This window comes from Salvelinus fontinalis, chromosome 8 (genome assembly GCF_029448725.1).
Source record: "Salvelinus fontinalis isolate EN_2023a chromosome 8, ASM2944872v1, whole genome shotgun sequence".
NCBI lineage: Eukaryota > Metazoa > Chordata > Actinopteri > Salmoniformes > Salmonidae > Salvelinus > Salvelinus fontinalis.
This window is the reverse complement of record NC_074672.1, coordinates 11,354,413-11,375,818: the sequence shown is the minus strand read 5'-3', so window position 1 is coordinate 11,375,818 and position 21,406 is coordinate 11,354,413. Positions and strand designations below refer to the sequence as shown.

Here is a 21,406-nt window from a genome sequence, read left to right as displayed (position 1 = left end):
ACCGCTAGACACACTGTCTGTCTCTCTGTCTGTGCAACAAGTGTTTTTTATTTTGGACTCTGTAACGTTTGAGTATTATTTAGGGAAAGAGAGAATATTGCTTCCAGACTGTGTGTTGATTTGGGCTGTTACTCTGCCCAGATTGAACTGCAGGCACTGTCACACACACATCTGAGTGTCTTTGTTTATCTCTGATTGTTTCATATCTGCCTGTGTAGCGTAAATGATCTTTGTGGGAGTTTGCATGTACGTACTTAATTAGTGCTTGAGTGCACATGCATACTGTAAGAGATGAGAGGGAGCCCTCTGTTACACGATCAACTAGCAATCTTGTCTTTTTCCTTCATCTCTGTGTCCTGCCCCTGGGGCTCAATCAAACATCTATTACAAAAAGCCTTCCAGAGGTTACTCTAATGATATCAGTGATTATTTCTCCATTGGTGGACACTTAATCTACATTAAGCTGTTCATTGATGTGTATTATCATGTGTGGCTGGCTGGTAGACCAAGGCTATTCTCATTCCCTTAACAACACTGCCTTACTGCTGTGGCGTGGTAATGGTGAAATGTAGTGGGTGTGTGTATGTGTGTGTGTGTGTGTGTGTGTGTGTGTGTGTGTGTGTGTGTGTGTGTGTGTGTGTGTGTGTGTGTGTGTGTGTGTGTGTGTGTGTGTGTGTGTGTGTGTGTGTGTGTGTGTGTGTGTGTGTGTGTGTGTGTGTGTGTGTGTGTGTGTGTGTGTGACATGAATCAGAACACAGAGGGAGTGAGGGCAAGTTAACTGCTTCCCCGGTTTAAAACAAAGCCACTGAGACTGAGTGGAAGGTTGAGCCCGAATGGAGTTGAGAGGAAACAAATACTATTTGAACCCAGGTCTGGCCTCATAACAGCTTTGTGGTTTTACAGGCTTAAAGAAACTCCTCCAGTGGTGGAGCATTAAGAGGGCCTCATCTACCAGCATTAACAGGACTTTCTCGGCTTCCTATTCAGGCTGAATGCCTGAGGCAACAGACACCAGCTTTCTGCTGCATCCGCTTACAATATCACAAGATACATCATGAATGTTTGAGTGGGAGACTCAATAACTTCATAGAATTATTATCAAGACTTATTTGTACTGTCACTGGACTATGTCGGCTACGCTGGCTGGGTGATAGAGGACGTGTAGAAACAGGAAGGAAGAAGAGGAGAAATATGCTACTAGGGGCATGTTGGATCAGACACTACAGTAAAACCATTTGGGAAGGACGTTTCTGGTTGTAGAGGTTATGCTTGACTAGAGTCTTTATTTGGTCATCAAGATACTTTTGTTATAGAAGCACCCTCATCTGTGTTTGAACTTGAAACTCTTACCCCTTTTGGATTTTATTTTCCCTAAGTGCTGGATGAAATGAAAATGGTGGTGTTGATGAGGGTGACGCAGGCCAGGCAGATGGGTAGAGGAGATTCGATCTGAGTTTAAATCTTTCATTATTTCATCTGGCACTCCACACAGGCTAAATCTCAAGCTCTCAAAGTATTTGAAAGAAAACAAACACTATATTAGCCCAAGTCTGTTGGTAAGGAATTCTCCATTAAGTACTGACTATTCAGAGGACTGCCACGTGTCCTCTCCGAGATTAGTAACCTGAAGATGTCACTGTCCATACGTATATTTACGTACCTTTGTTGTGAGCCTCCAGCTGTGAAAGGGAGTTGACGGCTACTTTGCAGAGTGAGCAGTAGAGGAGTTTCTTAGCTTTGTCCTCTTCTGTCTCTGGGCCGGCCGGGGCCCCGGGAGCAACAAGGGCCACTGGACCACCACTCTGGTCTGGGTTGGTGGTGCCGAAATTCAGGGGAGAGTCAGAGGATTGGGGGAGCAGAGGAGGAGGAGTGAGGGTGGGGGAGGTCATCATGGGACACACAGAGGGGTCAAGGGGGGAGTCGGTGGTGGGAGAGGTGGAGAGGGGAGGCAGGGCCAGCAGAGGTCCCCCATTAAACTGTGACCGCAGAGGGCGCGGTTCGTCTATAAAGAGGAAACACAAAGGGAAATCATTGTCAAATAAAATGCAGTGTTAACAAAACAAAAAATGAGTAAAGCATGTGACTGAAACTATAACGTGTTTACAATAGACTTCCACGATGCTGTTCAAGTGTGTATGAGGTGAAGCAAAGTCAAGTGTTTTCTTTTACCATATAACCAAACACATCCCAACCCAAGCCAGAGGCCACTTCAACTACAACCCACTGGCTGGTTCAAAGATCACACAAACCCCATTTTATCTCACTAAAGTAAAGGATTCCAAAAGATAAACACTGGCCTGCCTTGGGGAAGTATTTTAGTATTCAGTACGACCTTATAATTGTGAACGGTTCCTTCCTTTTAATCTGTACTACAGCAATAACCCATAGGGAGGATTTGACCAAGCAGGCGGGGAACCAGGGACAGAACCAACTATGTACGTATACATACTAGTATATAAACACATGGCATATACAATATATAGTGAATATATGAATATCTGGGGACAGAACAGAAACCACAATGTTTGGTCTTCTGAGGTGGCCGAGTTTTCCTCTCCTCTCAGTGATGTGGATTGCTTCCCAAATGGCACCATATTCACTTTCTAGTGCACTGCTTTTGGCCAGGGCCCGTAGGGCCCTCACCCCTGGTCTCATCTTATTAAAATGTTTCAGAGGAAAGAAGAGGAGATAGAAATGGGAAACAGATACTCCCTTGGCAGTGGATGGATGTTTTTTCACCTGTTATTGTTGGCTGAGAATGAGATGGAGCAGGGGGAAAGTGGCACAAGTATGTTTTGAAAAGGGGTTCCACGGAAAACATTGCAAACACAAAACACACACACACTCATGCTAGGGCACACATTATTCCTCCCACACACATACACACACTTGATCTCTCTCTCTCTCTCTCTCTCCCACAGATGTACATCTAGTACACACATGTTTCTGGTCAGCCACTCCCATGCTGCAATGCATCTGGTATTCACCCGACAAGCCACTTGATGGTGTTCCATAAAGACCCCCTAACTTTGGGTGGGTGGGGTGCAATTCAGAGTTCTGCCCTCCGCCCCACAGGCCCCCCTCAGTTGGGGCACCAAACTCTCCTTCACCACCAACATTGTCACCATTGCCACCCCTGCCACCACAGGACACACACACACACAACCACCGACCACAGGATGTAGCTGCAGGCTGCAGGTGGGGGGAGGGGGGGGGGGGGGGGGGTCGGACGGGAATGAAAGCCCTGTGGGATTATGGGTCTTAAAGGGGCTAGGGTGGACTATTTTTGGGAAGAACACAAATATTGACTTTAACTGCTCAATTTCCTTTCAGGATTACTCCGCCTCCTCAACAAGCTCTCACAGTCTCACTGCGGAGTTAGACGTTTATCCACGTTTCTCCAAACCTCAAATTTCAAAATGAAGGGCTAAGTTTAGCGTTATCCCGAATGGTTAAGGTAAGGGTTACGGTGTGGGATAGGGTTAAGAAAAACATGGGATCGACACACCTCCTTCTGATCCAAAGTCATGGGATTACACCCAAGCCTTCTTGAATGGTGCTCATGTTGCCCCTAGTAGCCATCTTTGAATGGATTTCCCGATGTCTTCAAATCAAATCAAAATAAAATACAATTTTATTTGTCACACATATTTAGCGGATGTTATTGCAGGTGTGGCGAAGTGCTTGTGTTCCTAGCTCCAACAATGCAGTAGTGTCTAACAATTCACAACCATACACACAAATCTAAAAGTAAAAGAATGGAATTAAGAAATATATAAATATTAAGATGAGCAATGTTGGAGTGGCATTGGACATCAGGACGGATGGATAGACGTCCAATTTCGAAGTCAATCTTGAACAAAAAGCGTGGCTGCATCAAAGAGCAGGGTGATGGGTGTGTCGGGGGTGTGTGGGGTGATGGGTGAGTGGTGTTCACGGCTGGGAGGGGAGGGTTCATACAAAAAAATATATATATATAAAATATTAATACAAATAATGTTTTGTTGTCACATAAATAGGTGCAGTGAAATGTGTTGTTTTACAGGGTCAGCCATAGTAGTACTGCACCCCTGGAGCAAATGAGCGTTAAGTGCCTTGCTCAAGGGCACCTCGGCAGATTGTTGACCTTGTCGGCTCCGGTATTAAAACTAGCGACCTTTGGATTACTGGCCCAACGCTCTAACCGCTAGCAACATCAGAGCAGAGGAAGGAGAGAGGGTGTGATCGTAAAGCTGAACTTTACCCTCTTAGATTGTTCTAGAAAATGACAACACATAAAACACGCACGTGCACGCTCACACACAAGCGCCTACAGACATGTACATACACAGGCTCTTAAACACACTCCTCGTACCCCCTTCTGTCAGATCTCTCGCAAGTACACACACACACACACACACACACACACACACACACACACACACACACACACACACACACACACACACACACACACACACACACACACACACACACACACACACACACACACACACACACACACACACCACCACAGTACGTCAGCACGCCGATGGAAGTGCGCTGGCCTCCGACCGTGCCTCATGGAATAGTATTGAAGTTGATCCCATAGCATCCTGCATGTGGTTCATGTTAGGCTAAAGAGAGAAGGAGGGAGGAGGGGATGAGAGATCGTAATAGGGGATTTCATGATCCTCTATGGGCTGGAGGAGAGCTATGCTGTTAAGAACTTTCATTTCAATGCATCATTTCAATAGGCTTCCTGCTTATTCACCACAGTCACTCCTTCGGGTGGTTCCCCCCTGACACCGAGTTCAACTAGGTATCAGCATTCAGTATGTTTTAGAATACATTCCATTTGATTTATGAAACCTAAATGTATATAATGCAATGGATTCCACTAGTGCTTTTAACATGAATGTCTTTATTGTTTATGCATTGTAATACCAATGTATCTATGTCTTTGATTGACCTTTGGGTATTGAATTTGATTCCTATGGTTTACCCCCTCAAACTCGGCTCAGCTTTTCATGTTTCAAACATGTTTCGGCAGACATTTCGCATTGATTCCCAGCCTCCAGAAAAAAGAATTGGATCCTCAATTGATCAGGCTTTTCCCAATTACAGATGGATACCTCCAATTACAGATGGATAACTCCAATTACAGATGGATACCTCCAATTACAGATGGATAACTCCAATTACAGATGGATACCTCCAATTACAGATGGATGACTCAAATTACAGATGGATAACTCCAATTACAGATGGATAACTCAAATTACAGATGGATAACTCCAATTACAGATGGATAACTCAAATTACAGATGGATAACTCCAATTACAGATGGATACCTCCAATTACAGATGGATACCTCCAATTACAGATGGATACCTCCAATTACAGATGGATACCTCCAATTTAAAAGGCCAATAGAGAAAATAACACAGGTGCACACGCACCCACATACACACACACCGACTACAAACTACAACCAGATGCTTTAAAGTTGTCCTCAGTATAATAATGTTGTTATTCAGCATGATAATTAAAGAGTGAGGATGGTGTGGGCTAGACAGCTGAGACCAGGGGGGATGGTTAATCAGATAGGCCTCCATTATCCTCTGATGCGTTAGAAGATACCAGACGTGTACCATCAATCCACCCTGTAGCTGGCTCTCTATATGGGAATACAGACAGGAATGGAAGAAAGAGAGGGATGATTGGCCGATAGCTGGATAAAAGACAAGATAAGAAGTGATAGGGAAAGAGGAAGAAGTAGGGATAGAGATGGCTTATGTTAAGGAAAAAACATGTATAGCTGCCTTATTTTTTTCTTATTTAAAAAAAAAAAAGTTACCTTTGTTTAAAGGTCATTACAATTTAATGCGGAGGGAGAACCAAAGAGATGTGTTTCCAATAACATAGTAAAAGTTGCTCAAGGGGGACTACTGCCTCATCCAAAAATGCTTTTAAAAACCATGTGCTAAACTAGCGCCATTGTCCTGGAAGCACAAAACAAATTAATAAATGTTCACTAACAATAAATTCAACACATATGAGCCAAAACCCTAGACAAAAAGCATACCAATACCACATTTTTAAATATAAATTGTCACGTTCGTCTGAATGAATGGACCAAGGTGCAGCGTCGGGGGCGTACATCTTACTTTATTCAATGAACACCGAAAAACATCAAATAGAAACGAAACATAAAGTTTAGTAGGGCTAAACAGCACAGTACCAAAACAAGATCCCACAAACTACAGGTGGGAAAAAGCTGCCTAAGTATGATCCCCAATCAGAGACAACGATAGACAGCTGCCTCTGATTGGGAACCATACCCGGCCAACAAAGAAATAGAAAACATAGATTGCCCGCCCTAGTCACACCCTGACCTAACCAAATAGAGAATTTAAAGGATCTCTAAGGTCAGGGAGTGACACTAATAAATAAAGCATCAAATGTTAGTTACAAACTCAGAGAAAGTAGCTGATGAAATAAAACATTTGATCTCTTTGGTAGCTACAGTACACTGTTTGAACACATGCGCATAGTGCTGGCTAGTTATGGTACTGCCAGTAACCAGGGGGGTGTTCTGGGATAAGGTGTACCCCCTTCGAGTGGTCAGGTGTTATGTTTACAGGAGGAGATAAGGGGCCTGTGTACAGGGTCAGAGGTAGGGTGTACCCCTTGTGTGTGGTTCCCCTCCAGCCCTCTCCTCCCTGGCTGTGTTACAGGAGTCAATACTCAGAGTCCATGCCCTGACAAATCGAGGCTACTCTGAGGGCAAAAGGGAGTGGGGGGGGGGGGGGGGGGGGGGGCTCCAATGCTCCCCACAATTGTGTCAAGTTGGCTGGATGTCCTTTGGGTGGTGGTCCATTCTTGATACACACGGCAAACTGTTGAGTATGGGGAGGAAGGTGCTCCTAATGCTTGGTATACTTAGTGTATATGATTAATTTATAAGTCCAAAAATGGATGTAGCAACTAAGGATTCTAGCGTTAATGATTCATGAATGGAGAAACCCAACACTGTTCTAACGAGCACTCAGCATCATTTATAATGCAGCATGGTGCCTTCTCCTCTCCTCCTGGACTCCGTATTAACTATGACTCAGATACACACGCAGGCTCCCAAGCGTCACTCAGCCTGGGTGGAAGAGCTGTCGACTTACACTAGCAAATAAACATTTCTGCTGTGCGGTGTGGGGGGTAAAAGTTATAGACTACAGTTCAACTCTTCCGTTTTACAACCAACATCACATTAGGATATTGCAGTGATTGGTAGCCGTGTATAGTTTATGTGAGTAGTGTATGAGATCCAGATCAACTTCCTGTTATTCAACACTACTCTACAGTATGCATGCAGTAATGTAACTATAGCCCTCAAATGAAAGTCATCTCTTTAAATAACCTTGGGTGTGTGGATTAAGCACACTGTAAGCACACTGGGCGCAGCTTGGCGGGTGGCTTACTAGGGCCTTCATTAGAGAGGGAGGGAGGGGAGTCAGAGAAGAAGTAGGAGGAAGAAGGAGGAGGAGGAGGGCCACGGCTTGGCCTCTTCTTGTCCCTGTATAGTACAGGCCCAGCCAAACCCGTCTGCTCTCTTCCAAACCCCAGAGAGCTAAAGACCTTCTCTCTGGAGAACCACTGACCACAACTCAGCCCCAGGCTTTTCCTTCACAGTCCCCCAAGGGCCAGTAACTGATCTATGTACAGTACAGTAACAAGCCCATATAATCCATCTCAAACAAATATCTCAACTGGAATGTCTATTATTAGCACACTTCCATGAAATTCTCAGAAAAGATACTCAACCTTCAATATATTATATATTTCAATAGAACACATTGCACATTAATTGATAACTGAGGTTCAATAGTCATATCTCAAAGTCCAGTAGAGGAAACAGAACTGTAAAGTCTGAAAATCAGACCAAACAAACAGATTTTACACAGTAAAACAATCTGCATCGACCATCACACGGAACTGTAACGTCTGAAAATCAGACCAAACAAACAGATTTTACACAGTAAAACAATCTGCATCGACCATCACACGGAACTGCATGGTAGTAGCCAAGTTCTGCTCAAGCATGGGAATTATTTTCCTCTCCTCTCACCCTCCCTGACCACAGCCCACAGTGTCTGTGTGTGTGTTTTCACACGAGTGCATCTGTGTGTATTTGTACGTGCCTATGTGTGTGTCTTTGCGTAGCATGTGTGTATGTTATCTTATGGACCCCACTATGTGAACTACAGTGACCGCCCAGCTAGACCCACCCACCCATTCTTCATCCTCCAGACAAGGCTCCTCCAACTGCTACATACCCCAGCTGGGACCACAGCTGCTGGCCCTCACAGGCCCTGGATGTCCCCATCCATGGAACTGATGTTGTGAAACTGGTATTGTGAGACAGCATCAAACACTGAGTGCACTGGGATACACACATGCACACACAATCGCAGCTAGGGAGAGAGAGAGAGAGAGACACACACACTCACTGACATTCAGGGAGATGGCTGGGCTTCCAGGGTCACAAGAAAGAGTCTTGGATGGAAAAATGCATTCTTTCACATGTATCTGCTTTCACATTTAGATCATGGTAGGCTTGTTTTGACTCTGCTTCCCTCTGGAATTCTCTCAGAGCCTCATTAATTGAGGCTGGAGTGGAGTTGGACACTGAAACCTCTGTGACTGCAAGGCTGTAGGCTATATAGACGGTCAGACTGGCCTCTTAAGACCTTGTTGCAGTATTGTGCCGACCCACAGTTCTAGAAACTATGGTGGGTGTATAACCAGGCCAGATCAGTACAGCTTGGTTTGGTTTTAGTCCCCTTTAGAGCTATGTGGTCACCCATTAGACCCCTTCAGAATGTCCAGTCCTTCTGTCACAACACCATATGATGTCTCATGGTTCTAGTGATGGGTTAAAGTCACAAGAGCGATATGAAAACACCCTTGGGATGAAGAAAGGCAGCCACATCAGAATGTTAAGCCCCTCACCCTCAATTAGGAGTTCTGACATGACTGGGCAGAGGGCTGTGTGACTGAAGGACTGCAGGCGACAGATCACCCTGTGAGGCAGAGAGACTGCCAGAGAGTCTGCCCTCATAAACATGTTTCACTATTGTGGCGACCCAAACTGTACTAGGTTGGCTGAGGTATTTCATTTTCACATTGTCCTTTCAAGTATGGTGGAATGTGTACGCAGGCCAGTCCAGTACAGCTCAATTTGTCTCGGCTCTGTTTGACTCAGTAGCGTGGAAATGGCTTTAGTTCTTGGGGGTAAGTGGAAACAAAGCCACGAGAAAGATATGAAACAAACTTAGGAAGAAGAAAGGCAGAGCCCTTCAGTTAGGAGTTATAACACCGTATGATGTCTGTTGGTCCCTGTCCTTTATCAGTTTCTACATTATTGTTTCAGCTTTGTTTGATGACACCTGCTCTGTGTTTCCCTGGGGAAATAATGGTCAGTACAACCTTTATCAAATGCCAACACCAGATTCAGAATATGCCCCAGTTATTTAATTACGAAGTGTTTGATTCAGGGAGGGACGGAGATGGACAGAGTGAGGGAATGGAAAGTCCCGGGTGGAGAGACAGAGGAAATGGGCAGAGACTGAGGCCGAAAGAGAGAGAGGAGTATTTACACGAGTCATTTAGCAGACGCTCTTATCCAGTGTGACTTACGGTAGTGACTGCATACACTTCATACTTCTGTCCCCCTCTGTACTGGTCCCCCGTGGGAATCAAACCCACAGCCCTGGCATTGCAGGCAACATGCTCTACCAACTGAGCAACTCGGGACCAGAGAGTATGGCAGAGACTGAGGCAGAAAGAGAGAGCGAGAGTGAGAAAGACAGGCAGAAAGAGAGCGAGAGACTGGCTTCCCAGCGACAGAGAGTGAGAGAAAGAGAGGAAGAGAAAAACAGCTACACCCTCCACCTTGCCCTCTATCCCTAACAACCAACCTGTCACTCCAATAATCTGACAACAACACTGAATTACATTAGATTAGACTGATTAAACTGATGTCAGCTGTGATCTTTCCATACCAATAGCTGTCGTCTGACAGCTAAGCCGTCTCTCTCGCGCGCTCTCTCCCTCCCTCCCTTAGCACCCTCTACCTCCTCCCAGACCCCACAGTTTATTTTGACTGTGTGACAAATCACACTCTAATACCTAATAAAACACGACCCATAACTATAAACACACCGAATTAAAGAGGCCAAGAAAAGCTGCCACGTTATGGTGCCATTGTGTGAACTGCAAATTCACCGGTTTGTTTCTCTGAGGTCAAGCTTTTAATAGGTAGCACGGTCCCAGATATCTTTGTGCCGTCTTGCCAACACCCCACGTGAAATTGACAATGACCAAAGGATTGACATAGGAGTTGCCAAGTCAGCACAAACAGATCTGGGACCAGGCTACTTAACAGGACAAGCATTGTAGAAGCCTTTCATAGTTTTGAAAGCAACACAGCATTAGTAGTGCAATACATTCCTTTAAAGAACTCAAAGAACTCAGATCGTCATTTGAGGTCCAACAATACACGCTGCTGTTGTCCTCAGATCGACCTGCTGGTTGGCAGGAGAGGCTTTCCACAATGTGATACTCGTGCGTCTCTGCTCAAAAGGCCATATTCAAATTCTGATAAAAAATTAGTCCTTCCTTTTTCCCTTCATTGAAGTATTCACTGACACGTTTGGGATGAAGGGTTTCCACCATACAGCTTTCACTAATGCTGTCATGTCCGATCACAAGATCAGTTGTTAGCCTACTTCAATGAAGGGAGGAAGGAAGGATGCATTTGTAAAGTATTTTAACTTGGAGCTAGGTTCTGCAAGAATTTATAACCAGATTATAGCTCCCCTTTCTAAGTCCTTGGTCTCTACTTGCAGCTGAGATTTTGGTCCAGCATTTATCTGTGTGTTTGTCATCTCAGGGTTAGGGAGACAGCAGTGACTGAGTAACTATGTATTTCTAAGCTATTTGAAAAAGGAGTTAGTCTCTGAATGGAGTTAGAGACAAAGAATTGCTTTCTAAGTCCTTAGTGAGTTTCTGCTTCTCTCTGTGTTTTTGGTCCAGCTTCTCTCTGTGTGTTGGTCATTTTGTCATTGTCATCTCAGGGTCAGCCGGACAGCAGTGACAGAGGAGATCTGGGCCTAAACAGAGTCTGTGGTGCTTTTCTGATGCTGTGCTGTGCTGGTGGGAATGTGGGAGGAGCAGACTCTAGCCTTCAATTAAGGTCAGAGTTAGACCCGACCACACAGAGAGAGGAGCCATGAAGGACCAGAACAACGTACTTCAAGGCCTATGTGATTGTTATTCCTCCATATCTGTGGAGAGCTATTCATATCTCCCTCAGCCCACAGTGGTCAGTTAATTTCCCTACAGATTGATAAGACTAACTGTAGTAAAACATGGATGTGGCAGAATGGATGTAGTAGAATGGATGTAGCAGAATGGATGTAGTAGAATGGATGTAGTAGAATGGATGTAGTAGAATGGATGTAGTAGAATGGATGTAGTAGAATGGATGTAGTAGAATGGATGTAGCAGAATGGATGTAGTAGAATGGATGTAGTAGAATGGATGTAGCAGAATGGATGTAGTAGAATGGATGTAGCAGAATGGATGTAGTAGAATGGATGTAGCAGAATGGATGTAGTAGAATGGATGTAGCAGAATGGATGTAGTAGAATGGATGTAGTAGAATGGATGTAGTAGAATGGATGTAGTAGAATGGATGTAGTAGAATTGTTGTAGTAGAATGGATGTAGTAGAATGGATGTAGTAGAATGGATGTAGCAGAATGGATGTAGTAGAATGGATGTAGTAGAATGGATGTAGTAGAATGGATGTAGTAGAATGGATGTAGTAGAATGGATGTAGCAGAATGGATGTAGTAGAATGGATGTAGCAGAATGGATGTAGTAGAATGGATGTAGTAGAATGGATGTAGTAGAATGGATGTAGTAGAATGGATGTAGTAGAATGGATGTAGTAGAATGGCGCTGAAGGGAATAGTAGGCGTTTTTACGGGCTCCGTAAAAATTGTGCTGTATTGTGTGTGTTTTTTAGCTGATCTTAACTTTTTTTGTACATCATGTTTTAATCAAATCAAATGTATTTATGAAGCTCTTTTTACATCAGCAGATGCTTATACAGAACCCATCATAAAACCTCAAAGAGCAAGCAATGCGAAATTGTTCACGCCATCGTTTCCAATGACCGAAAAGAGCTTCTGGACATCAGAACGGCGATCACTAACCTTGATTTGGATGAGGATTTCTACTTCAACAGTCGGCGCCGAAGAACATACGGCTCATCCCAGACCAGGCCCAATCTCTAATATTAAGGAAGTCTTGAGGTTCTGCTTGCCTGAGATAGAATACCTAATGAAAAGCTGTAGACCACACTATTTACCAAGAGAGTTTTCATCTATATTTTGCGTAGCTGTCTATTTACCACCACAAACTGATGCTGGCACTAAGACCGTACTCAACAAGCTGTATAAGGTCATAAGCAAACAACAAAATGCTCCTAGTGGCAGGGGATTTGAATGCAGCCTTACCTCATTTCTACTAACAAGCCACCTGTACAACCAGATACGAAAAAACGTTGGATCACCTTTAATCTCCCTTGCCCTTCATATGGCAAATCTGACCCTAACTTTATCCTCCTGATTCCTGCTTACAAAAAAAACATATTTTTTTTATCAAAATATGTTTTTGGCAGAAATGCCTTCTCGAACATGTAAAATTTCATGTGCCTTAATAACAAACTTGTATGCTGTAAATACAAATAAAATTGTTAAATTATGAGCCTAGTTGGTCTAGCCATAGAAAAAGATTTCAACCTTTCCGCTAACTATGATTGGCTGAGATAATGAGTGGGCTGGGCATGCCGAGAGATGAGCTTGGATTGGTCTGCCATAAAGCACGCTTCTGTCTATTTGAGCTAGTATGTCTAGGTAAACCTGTCTAACGCGGCTTTCTATAAAATGTATTGAGTAGTAAAACTGCATAACCTAATGTCAAGTTAAAGTGTACTGTTAGCTAGCTAACATTAGCTGGCTGGCTTGCTAGCTAACGTTACATGTATGCTCTCCACTTTCTGGTGAACCGAGTTTTGAAAGTAGTGGAATTAGAGTATGATAGCTCAGGAGATGGAGAAAACACCTGTCTCCGGATTACATCTTCAAACTAAGGGCAACCATGGCATCCGACAGGAGGCTCGTCCTTCCATGATGTATACGGGTAAGATAGTCTAGCTATCTATATTTTCAGATATTACACGTTTGTAATTTTGACAGAAAGTTGTTTTATTTGACATTAGTGTACTGTTCGCTAGCTAATGTTAGTTGGCTGGCTCACTAGCTAACGTGTATGATCTTATAATTTGTATCTCAGAGCCACTAGTTATAGCCTAATGTTAGCTAGCTAACATTGGACCTGGTTGGTTAGCTACCTGCAGATTCATGCAGGGTAGTAACATCAAGAGTTGGGATTATGGTTCATTGTTTACCTAGCTAGCTACCTACATGTCTTAACAAAAGACTCATCTGAGTGTGCCAGAGCGCAGAATAACTGATGAATTTACGAACCCGTTGAATATGGCCGGTGTCAGTAAACGTCAGCAAAAAAGTGTAATTAAATTGTTTCCAGCAGCACAGTTACAGTCACCAACGCTCTGGATAACATGAAAACAGCCTAACCAGCTCTGCTAGGGCGAGTAAAATGGTCAAAGTGGGGTGTTCTGTCATTATATATCTGGAAGTAGCTAGCAAGCTAGCCAATGTTAGCCAGTTAGCTTGGGTGCTTGACTGCCGTTGTGAGGTCAGAACGTTCGGCTCAACCCTACTCATCGGCCAGAGCGTCCAGGTTGGGCTCTGAACACTCCGAGAGCAAAATGCTCTGAATTTACGAACGGACAAACTGGAAGCACAGTTACAGTCACCAATGCTCTGGATAACATAACAGCCTAACCAGCTCTACTAGGGCGAGTAATGTTCAGTGAGCTGTTCTCTCATTTGTGTCTGGATGTAGCTAGCAAGTTAGCTTTGGTGCTTGACTGCTGTTATTTTTATTTATTTGTTTAACCTTGAGTTAACGTAGGCTAATGCAATTAGCATGAGGTTGTATGTAACCAAACAAATTCCAAGGACATAGACATATCTGATATTGGCAGAAAGCTTAAATTCTTGTAAAATCTAACTACACTGTCCAATTTACAGTAACTATTACAGTGAAAGAAAACTATGCTATTGTTTGAGTGCACAATTTTACAACATGAAATGTTATTAATAAACAAATTCGGCACATTTGGGCAGTCTTGATTCAACATTTTGAACAGAAATGCAATGGTTCATTGGATCAGTCTAAACCTTTGCACATACACTGATGCCATCTAGTGGCCAAAATCTTAATTGCTCCTGGGCTGGAATAATACATTATGACCTTTCTATTGCATTTCAAAGATGATGGTACAAAGAAAATACATTTTTTCTTTGTATTATCTTGTACCAGATCTATTGTGTTATATTCTACTACATTCCTTTCACATTTCCATGAACTTCAAAGTGTTTCCTTTCAAATGGTACCAAGAATATGCATATCCTTGCATCAAGGCAGTTAGAATTGGGTATGTCATTTTAGGCGAAAATTGGGGGAAAAGGGGGCTCATCCTTAAGAACAAATTCTTATTTACAATGACAGCCTAGTTCAGGGGCAGCCTTGTTCAAGGGCAGAACAAGATATTTCTACTTTGTCAGCTCAGGGATTTGATCTAGCAACCTTTCGGTTACTGGCCCAATGCTCTAACCACTAGGCTGTTTGTACAGAATGCTCGGATTAACCCTTAAAGAGATGGGTGGGGCTAAAGCTCAAGAGGGTGTGAACGATGCTGAATGGGTCTAGACAAAGAAGGCCTCTCCAGTAGTAGTACCAAAATATTAAAAGGCCATTTTCTCAAAAGAGAGTTTACAAGTTCAACTTTCAAAGCAAAATTACTTTCCCATTGTTCCTCAACTGTAACGTATGATATACCATTTTGAGTCTCTACTTTTATCCAAAAATGTTTAAAAAAACACTGTTTCAAATTTTTATACATAAGACCGATTTGAGCAGGTCGGTCACAATTAATAAGTGCATCGACGACGTGGCTCACACAGTAACCTTTCGAACAAATCCCAACCAGAAGCCATGGATTACAGGCAACATCCCCACTTAACTAGAGCTGCCACTTTCAAGGAGCAGGACACTATTCCAGATGCTTATAAGAAATTGCGCTATGCCCTCCGACGAACCATCAAACAGGCAAAGCATCAATACAGGACTAAGATTGAATTCTACTACACCGGCTTTGATGCTTGTCGGATGTAGCAAGGCTTGCAAACTATTACGGATTACAAAGGGAAACCCAGACACGAGCTGCCCGGTGACGCAAGCTTACCAGACGAGCTAAATACCTCCTATGCTCCCATCAAGGGAAGCAACACTGAACCATGCATAAGAGCACCAGCTGTTCCGGACGATTGTGTGATCACACTTTCCATGGCCAATATGAGTAAGACCTTTAAACAGGTTAACATTCATAAGGCCGCAGGGCCAGACGGATCACTAGGACAAATACTCAGAGCATGCAGTGACCAGCTGGCAAGTGTCTTCAATGATATTTTCAACCTCTCCCTGACCCAGTCTGTAATACCTACATGTTTCAAGCAGACCACCATAGTCCCTGTGCCCAAGAACACCAAGCTAACCTGTCTAAATGACTATTGCCCCGTAGCACTCACATCTGTAGCCATGAAACGATTTGAAAGGCTGGTCATATCAACGCCACCATCCCAGACACACTAGACCCACTCTAATTCGCATACCGCCTGACAGATCCACAGATGACGCCATCTCTATTGCACTCCACACTTCCCTTTCCCACCTGGACAAAAGGAACACCTCCGTGAGAATGCTGTTCATAGACTACAGCTCAGCATTCAACATCATAGTTGAATGCCCCCCAAGCTTACCACTAAGCTTTGGACCCTGGGACTACACATCTCTTTCTGCAACTGGATCCTGGACTTCCTGACGGGCTGCACCCAGGTGGTAAGGGTAGGCAACAACAAATCTGCCGCGCTGACCATCAACACGGGGGGCCCTCAGAGGTGCGTGCTTAGTCCCATCCTGTACTCCCTGTTTACCCACGACTGTGTGGCCGTGCATGACTCCAACACCATCATTAAGTTTGCAGATGACACAAAGGTGGTAGGCCTGATCACTGACGAGGATGAGACAGCCTATAGGGAGGAGGTCAGAGACCTGGCAGTGTGTTGCCAGTACAACAACCTCTCCCTCAATGTCAGCAAGACAAAGGAGCTGATCTAGGACTACAGGAAACGGAGGGCCAAACAAACCCCCATTCACATCAATGGGGCTCTATTGGAATGGATCGAAATCTTCGGGTTCCTCTGTGTTCACATCGCTAAGGACCTATCATGGTCCAAACACACCAATACAGTCGTGAAGAGGGCATGACAACGCCAATTCCCCCTCAGGAGGCTGAAAAGATTTGGCATGGGCCCTCAGATCCTCAAAAGTTTGACAGCTGCACCGTTGAGAGAATATGACTGGTTGCATCACCGCTTGGCAACTGCTTGGCATCCGACCGCAAGGCGCTAGAGAGGGTAGTGCGTACAACCCAGTACATCACTGGGGCCGAGCTCCCTGCCATCCAGGATTTCTATACCAGGCGGTGCAGAGAAAGGTCCTAAAAATTGTTGAAGACTCCAACAACCCAAGTCATAGACCGATCTGTATGCTACCATATGGCAAGCGGTACCAGAGCGCCAAGTCTGGGACCAAAAGGATTCTGAAAAGCTTCTACCCCCAAGCCATAAGACTGCTGAACAGGTAATCAAATGGCTACCCAGACTATTTGCAATGACTCCGCTTTTTTGTTGTTGCACTGACTCTCTTGCACCGGCTTTATGCACACTCACTGAACTCTACCCACACACTCACACATATTACACTGACACTCCAATACACACGCACACACAAGCACGCACTCACACATAGACACTCTTTCACGCTCTTCACATACGCTGCTGCTACTTTGTTTATTATCTATCCTCATTTTTACCCCTACCTACATGTACATATTACCTCAATTACCTCAACTACCTCGTACCCCTGCAAATTGACTCAGTACCAGTACTCTTTGTATATAGCCTCGTTACTGTTATTTAATTGTGTTACTATTCCCTTCTTTTATTTAGCAATTGTTTCTTACTTTTTAAAAGTAAGCATAAACGGTAAAGTCTACACCGGTTGTATTCGGCATGTGACAAATACAATTTGTTTCGATGTCTTAGGTTTATTTTCAACAGCATTTACTTGCCATCAACCCTGTTATAATGTCAGTCACCCATAAATGTTTCCACTGTGTTGGTGTGCGGTGATGATGGAACTGTGCAGGGTATAGTTGGTATACACCCAACACCCTGTACCGAGAGCTGGTATTGGCAGTATACTGTTACTGTACACCCTGTATGTAAGTGCTAGGGGATATTCAAAGTCTCTCTCCACCATGGTCTTACCTGCGTTGCAGGGGTCGCTGATGTCCGAGGTGGCTGTATGGGGTCCACCGGGGTCGGACGGGGAGGGGGGGACAGGTGGGGCCGGCTTGTCACCCTCCTGGGGGCGACTCTTGGAGGTCTCGATGCCTTTGACTCTCCGGGCGTGGCGGTTGCCTTTGTAGTGGGCTTCTGCCTGGCTCTGTGTAGAGAGGGAGAGATGGAGAAGAGGATTTGGGCTAACGAAAACAACGGGTGAATAAAACATTGGATGGATACAAATTGACTGGAAGACAGAGGCCCAAAACACCATACACACCAGCCAATGAATGTGGTGCTCACAATGACGCAGTTTGATATAGTATACCTGCCATTGTGCGCCTGGGTACATTGATACATATCCACGAATCCAGGAGTGATAAACGCACACACACACAGACACACACAGTTTCGGTGTCTGGTATGTTATTCAATCTGCATCGGGGATAGGAGACAGGAGCCAGGCTGCAAAATGGCATGCAGAGTGTAACAGGTGATCTGATCACTGATACTCTAGGCAGTAATGATCTAGGCTGTGGAGGCAGGAGTTTTACCTGATCAAGAAAAACTTCCTGGTCCCCCCCCTCCCCTTCCCCCTCCCCCACTCATGTCATTATCCCAGACAGACATGAGAGACATGCCTGCAGTAAGGGGGGGGGGGGGGGTCAGGGCCATCTTGTCTGCCTATGGCCCCATAAGCCCCACCCACCCACCCACCCGCCCCCCCACATACCTCACCCTTGGACCTCATCATCTGACTGTGTAAATTATCAATGGGGAAGCCGGCATTCGTCTATCCTTCTACTCCAACATAGCAAAACCTAACACCAGAATACCAAGGCTGCCTACAGCTTCTCCAATAGGCCTAGACAAACTCGGAGTTAATTGCTTACATAGAAATGCATATCTCTCTAAATATACGTGCTACTGGGCAGTGGGTATCTATACCCTTTGTGGCAGTGGTGGGAACTGGAAGGTGCTGGTGGATGGAAGGCATGTTTTGTAAAAGGCTGGGGAATGTCCTGCAGCTCAACAGAGAGAAACACAATCCACGTGTCCGTTACAGGAGCTGGTTAATCCCCTGTTGAAAGGTAATGGTAATGGTAATGCTCCTGGTAATGTGTTGGTTCAGGGGTAAACAACAGAGGGAGTCATCCATTAAAAGGACGGGACTGGAGTAGGGGACATTGCAGACAGAGACAGCCCCTGTCCTTTTGCAAGACTCTCCATCCACCCCTCACTTCTCACCACCAAACGCTTTTTGATACTGGCCACTATTTGGAAACATGCACAGCTATACGTCTGTCTCAGCTCAGTGTGTTGATTGGCCAATTGGTCTCTGTCTGTCTGTATTTGTGTGGTTGTTTGGATGGACAGATTGACCTCTGCCTGGCTAGGTCTTGAGACACCTAGGAGCTGTCGCCCATGGTCTACTTTCTCATGATGGCCTGCTGCTGCAGCAGTGCTGTGCTTTACACACACACACACACACACACACACACACACACACACACACACACACACACACACACACACACACACACACACACACACACACACACACACACACACACACACACACACACACACACACACACACACACACACACACACATTGCCCCTCCGCTGTGCGTTGTGAGCACTTCAAACAGATCATCTGGCAGCTAGCAGGATGAAAAAGGCATGCCCAAAGCCTCTGGAATGTTGATGTGTGTGTGTGTGCGTGTGTGTGTGTGTGCGTGTGTGTGTGTGCGTGCATACATTGGCCGGGCGAATAATTATTGTATTAAGATGATGATGATGATGATTATTAAGGCTTATAAAACAGGGCTGGAGAGCCGCTGACAGCTGCAACAAACAGGCGATGACAGGGATAGAGAAATCAAGTGGCACAGCACACCACACCACCGGCTAACTAGGGGCACAGGGCAGGGCCTCAGTTATACTGGTTCGGCAGGAAAGGAGAGGAGGTGGGGTGGGGAGGTGAGAAAGGGGAGAGGGAGAGAGGGCCTAGGTTGGAGCTCCTGTGGTTTGGATGGCAATAGTCTGCGGTCAAGGCTTCAGGCTCTCGAGTGGCGCAGCGGTCTAAGGCGTCACTACAGACCCTGGTTTGATTCCGGGCAGTATTACAACAGTGATCGGGAGTCCCATAGGGCAGTGCACAATTGGCCCAGAATCATCCGGGTTAGGGGAGGGTTTGGCCGGCGTACGCCGTCATTGTAAATAATAGGTACACTACTGGTCAAAAGTTTTAGAACACCTACTCATTCAAGGGTTTTTCTTTATTTTTACTATTTTCTACATTGTAGAATAACAGTGAAGACGTCAAAACTATGAAATAACACATATGGATTCATGTAGTAACCAAAAAAGTGTTAAACAAATCAAAATATATTTTATATTTGAGATAATTCAAAGTAGCCACCCTTTGCCTTGATGACAGCTTTGCACACTCTTGGTATTCCCTGCTGGGTCCGTTGGCATGACAATGACGTAGGAGTTGAAAGACAGCACAAACAGATCTGGGACTCGGGCTAGGCCGGATGGTTCTAGCACTATCCCCTGTGGTCAGGGCGTAAGGTATGCCCAGGCAACAGCCAGTATGGTCGATGTCTCTTTAAGCCGAGAGCTGTAATTGCCGATGACAGACTGCCTTACCCTGAGAGCGTATATAGCAGGTCCCTGTAACTGTAAACGTCCTGGGGTCTTAAGGAGGCTAAAGCCGTTCAGAGTCGGTATCAGAAGGAGAAGGTATTAAGGAGGAGCGATTAAACAGGACACACACACCCACACAATGATGGAGGCTTTCTGATTAACGTCTACTTCCAAAGTTTGGGATCACCAGCCAAGACCCAGGTGCTCATATGTTTCTGGATGGAAAGACAGCGGTAGAGATAGAGGGGGGTGGAAGACAGCACAGAGAGAGGGGGATGGGGGGGTTGGCAGGGGTTATGGGAGAAGATAATGGCTGGCCAGAGAGACGGAGGACAAGAAGAAGAACAATGCAGGGGGAAAGGAAGAAAGAGCAAGAACGAGAGACAGAAAGAAAGAGGAGAGCAACACAGGAGAAAACAGACGGAAAAGGACTGCATATCTTATCGAGAGGTCAGATAGAAGCAACATGTGATATAGAGAGAAGTGATTGTGATCAGCATATTGAGGGTACATGTGCTGCAAAGCCTGGATACTGAGAGAAGAGCTGTGGCACAAGGACACACATTGCAGTGCAGCAGCAGCTCCAGATGAGGGGAGAGAGGAGAGAGGAGGGGCCGGACCAGCTGGGTCATGCTGCAGCACTGAGTGACGTTGACCAATGCAGCGTAAAACCGGCCTGTGACATCACTCCTGTCCTGAAGCAACTCACAGCAAGGTTATTCCTCCCATCGCCGTCAACCCCAGACACAGGCAGGGCGAGAGATACTGGGGGCTGGCGACACTCACACCATACACACCGATCAGGGACACTGGAGGCTGATGCCACATCATCCCCCTCTCCACATCTCTACCCTCTGTCACCCATCTCTCCACATCTCTACCCTCTCTCACCTATCTCTCCACCTCTCTACACTCTCTCCACATCTCTACCCTCTCTCACCCATCTCTCCACCTCTCTACCCTCCTCTCTCACCCATCTCTCCACCTCTCTACCCTCTCTCACCTATCTCTCCACCTCTCTACCCTCTCTCACCTATCTCTCCACCTCTCTACCCTCTCTCACCTATCTCTCCACCTCTCTACCCTCTCTCACCCATCTCTCCACCTCTCTACCCTCTCTCACCTATCTCTCCACCTCTCTACCTTCT

At 45.2% G+C, this 21,406-nt stretch overlaps 1 protein-coding gene across 4 annotated transcripts in view; it reads right to left on the bottom strand.

The window, feature by feature from the left end:
- znf385a (zinc finger protein 385A) overlaps positions 1-21,406 on the bottom strand; it is a 47,693-nt gene that overhangs the window by 7,901 nt on the left and 18,386 nt on the right. For all 4 annotated transcript variants that reach the window (XM_055931025.1, XM_055931026.1, XM_055931028.1 and 1 more), the window contains exons 3-4: positions 17,589-17,766; positions 1,661-2,002 (exon numbers count right to left, since the gene is read on the bottom strand). In XM_055931025.1, coding sequence (XP_055787000.1) covers positions 1,661-2,002; positions 17,589-17,766 — 520 coding nt within the window. The remainder of the gene's footprint in view (positions 1-1,660; positions 2,003-17,588; positions 17,767-21,406) is intronic.